This window comes from Carettochelys insculpta, chromosome 1 (assembly GCF_033958435.1).
Source record: "Carettochelys insculpta isolate YL-2023 chromosome 1, ASM3395843v1, whole genome shotgun sequence".
Classification (NCBI taxonomy): domain Eukaryota; kingdom Metazoa; phylum Chordata; order Testudines; family Carettochelyidae; genus Carettochelys; species Carettochelys insculpta.
The window spans coordinates 2,792,241-2,795,662 of NC_134137.1; the positions used below are offsets into that span (position 1 = coordinate 2,792,241).

At 50.4% G+C, this 3,422-nt stretch overlaps 1 protein-coding gene across 1 annotated transcript; it reads right to left on the bottom strand.

Moving 5' to 3' along the window:
- Nucleotides 1-316: 316 nt before the first annotated feature.
- Nucleotides 317-1,264, bottom strand: LOC142001913 (olfactory receptor 52R1-like). Its single transcript, XM_074977575.1, has one exon. It carries the CDS (start codon nucleotides 1,262-1,264, stop codon nucleotides 317-319), a length of 948 nt encoding a protein of 315 aa, XP_074833676.1.
- Between the last annotated feature and the right edge of the window lie 2,158 nt (nucleotides 1,265-3,422).

Consider the following 3,422-nt stretch of genomic DNA (forward strand, 5'->3'; position numbering starts at 1 on the left):
TACAACACATTGCTGGAGTGATGGATAATAGAGGTCCACAGAGATCACCAACCATGAGCCATACACCACTCAGGCTGTGGGTATCACTGGAGATAAGAGAAGAGGTCTCCATCTCATATTTGATTTTGGAGCTCCCTCTGAGCTGATGTGACTAGGCGCCTTCCTGGGGCAGGAAGGGAAGATGGAGCTCCTTGGATTCCATGGTGACAGCCGTATGAGCACACATTATTGTGAACAATGGCACATTCTCAGTGGATCAGTGGCCATGGTGGTGAAAGTTGTATAAACCTAATTCAATTAGACAGGTGCACATTGCTCACATTCCTTTCTGCTGGAAGAAATAGAATATCCTCTCCCGGATCTGTTTGGTTGTCACCCCGTATACAATAGGGTTTAACGTGGGCGGCACTACTAGGTAGAGATTGGCTGCTATGATGTGGACATGGTGAGGGATACTGTGGCCAAAGCGGTGGGTGAGGAAGGTAAAGAGAGCAGGGATGTAAAATGCCAAGATGACGCACAAGTGCGATGCGCAGGTGCTGAAGGCTTTGAGACGGGAGCCTGTGGATGGGAACCTCAGTACGGCTTGCAGGATCATAGCGTAGGACACAGAAATGATAAACACATCAAACCCCCCCACCATAAAAACCACAAACAGGCCATAAATGACACTGACTGTAGTGTCCCCACACACCAGCTTCACCACAGCCATATGATCACAGTATGCGTGAAAGATGGGGCAGTCCTGGCAGAAGGGCAGACTGTGCACGTGGAGAGAGAAGGGGCTCACGAGAAGGACCCCACGTGCCAGCACCAGGCTGCCCATGGTCACTATGGCTGGGACGGAGAGGATGCTGGAGTGTCGGAGGGGATAGCAGATGGCCACATAACGATCCAAGGCCATAGCCATGAGCACACCTGACTCCACTGAGGAGAAGACATGGACGAAGAACAACTGGGTAAGGCAGGCATGGAACCCGATCTCCCTGGAGCCCAGCCAGAAGATACTCAACATTTTGGGTATGGTGGATGTGCACAGGACCAGGTCATTGATGGCCAGCATGGCCAGGAAAAGGTACATGGGCTCATGCAGGTTCGGCTCTGTCTTTATAACAAAGAGAACAATGGCATTTCCCACAACAGCAATGACATACATGATGAAGAAAGGGAATGCAATCCAGAACTGGGCCTCCTCCAATCCTGGGATACCAACCAGCAGGAAGGTGTCAGGGTGGGAGTTAGAGCTGATGTTCAGACATATCATGCTTCGAGTCCGAGCTGGGCAGGAAGAGCTCTCACCCTGTGAACAAGCAGAAAAGGATCCATGAGGGCTGATTTCATTCTTGGGAAACCCCATTGTAAGTAAGTCACTGAAATGTGGAACAAGGGTCTCTGTTCCAACTACTGACTTCTGTCCCAAGAAAGTTGCGTACCCAGAGTCACTAAAATTAGATATTGTGGCAGCACAGTCTGTTGCTTTGTGTAATTGTTTGATGTTTTTGTTTTCTTTTTTATTTATTTATTTATTTTCCTCTTGGGCTACATCTACACGTGAAGCCAACATCGAAATAGCTTATTTCGATGTAGCAACATCGAAATAGGCTATTTCGATGAATGACGTCTACACGTCCTCCAGGGCTGGCAACATCGATGTTCAACTTCGACGTTGCGCAGCACCACATCGAAATAGGCGCTGCGAGGGTACGTCTACACGCCAAAGTAGCACACATCGAAATAAGGGTGCCAGGCACAGCTGCAGACAGGGTCACAGGGCGGACTCAACAGCAAGCCGCTTCCTTAAAGGGCCTCTCCCAGACACAGTTGCACTAAACAACACAAGATACACAGAGCCGACAACTGGTTGCAGACCCTGTGCCTGCAGCATGGATCCCCAGCTGCCGCAACAGCAGCCAGAAGCACTGGGCTAAGGGCTGCTGCCCACGGTGACCATAGAGCCCCGCAGGCGCTGGAGAGAGAGCATCTCTCAACCCCCCAGCTGATGGCCGCCATGGAGGACCCGGCAGTTTCGATGTTGCGGGACGCGGATCGTTTACACGGTCCCTACTTCGACGTTGAACGTCGAAGTAGGGCGCTATTCCGATCCCCTCATGAGGTTAGCGACTTCGACGTCTCGCCGCCTAAAGTCGAAGTTAACTTCGAAATAGCGCCCGATGCGTGTAGCCGCGACGGGCGCTATTTCGAAGTTAGTGCCGCTACTTCGAAGTAGCGTGCACGTGTAGACACAGCTTTGGAGATTAAATTCCCTGTCCTCTTGTGGGTTTGTCTTTTCCATGTGAGTGGGAAAATTGAGGCACGATGGAGAGCAGTACATACTTCCATGTTTCCTTTGTGCCTTTGTAATCAATAAAACCTTCTGCCTCACACTTTCGATTCTTCCCAAAATCAAGAGAACAGTAAAGATAAATAGCTACCTGATAGAGTTTTTGCAACATTGAATGGGAAGGACTTCAACAGGTCATCAAGTCCTCTTGGCAGGACCAAGCAACACCTAGACCATCCCTGACATGCTCCAATGAGGGAGATTCCACAACTTCCCTAAGCAATTTATTCCAGTGCTTAACCACTAAAACAGGAAGCTTTTCCTATTGTCCAACCAAACCCTTACTTGATGTAGTTTAAACCCATCACTATTTGTCCTGTGTTCAGAGGTTAAGGAGTATATAATTTCTCCCTCCTTTTTGTAACAACCTACTAGATACTTTAAAAAATGTCATGAAGTCCCCTCTCATTCTTCTGGTTTCCAGAATAAACAAACCCGTTCCTCCATTCTTCCCTCACATATCGAGTTTTCTAGATTTTAATATTTTTGTTGCTCTTCTCTACTTCTACACTAATTTGTCCACATCTTTCCTGAAATGTGGGGCCAAGTACAAGGCACGTGAGCTGAGGCCTGATCAGTGACAACAGGGCAGAAAACACTTCCTGATTCCTGCTTACAGCACTGTTGCGGAGGTATAAACTTTTGTGAAAAAATTTGTGCAGCTGCTGGGCTACTAGTGACTGAATGAGCCCATCAGCCAACCCCGGCTGGAGACACAGGTGAAGCCTTTCAGCAAAAAGCCGCCACTAGTTCAGGGGTCTCACACTCGTGGCCTGGGAGCCGTTTGTGGCCCAAGCAGTTCCACAATCCGGCCTGCGCACGGCTGCTGACAGGTGAGTCCCTGTGGCCCTGGAGGGGATGTCCCTTCCTTTCCCCCATGTCCAGCCCCTGCCCCACCCCTTGTCCATCCCTGCCCCACCCCTTCCCTCCACTGCTCTGCCCTCTCACCCCACATCACACACCTTCCTGAAAGAACCCACCTGCCTTGGGGATGACAGGGGGTGTGTCCTGGGGCAGCCGTAGGGGTCACCGCCGCGCCCCTGCACTCACCACTGCAGCGGGAGCTGTGGAGAAACGGAGC

Coding starts and splice junctions, on each gene's coding strand:
- LOC142001913 (XM_074977575.1), bottom strand. CDS start 1,264: ATGATATGTCTGAACATCAGCTCTAACTCCCACCCTGACACCTTCCTG.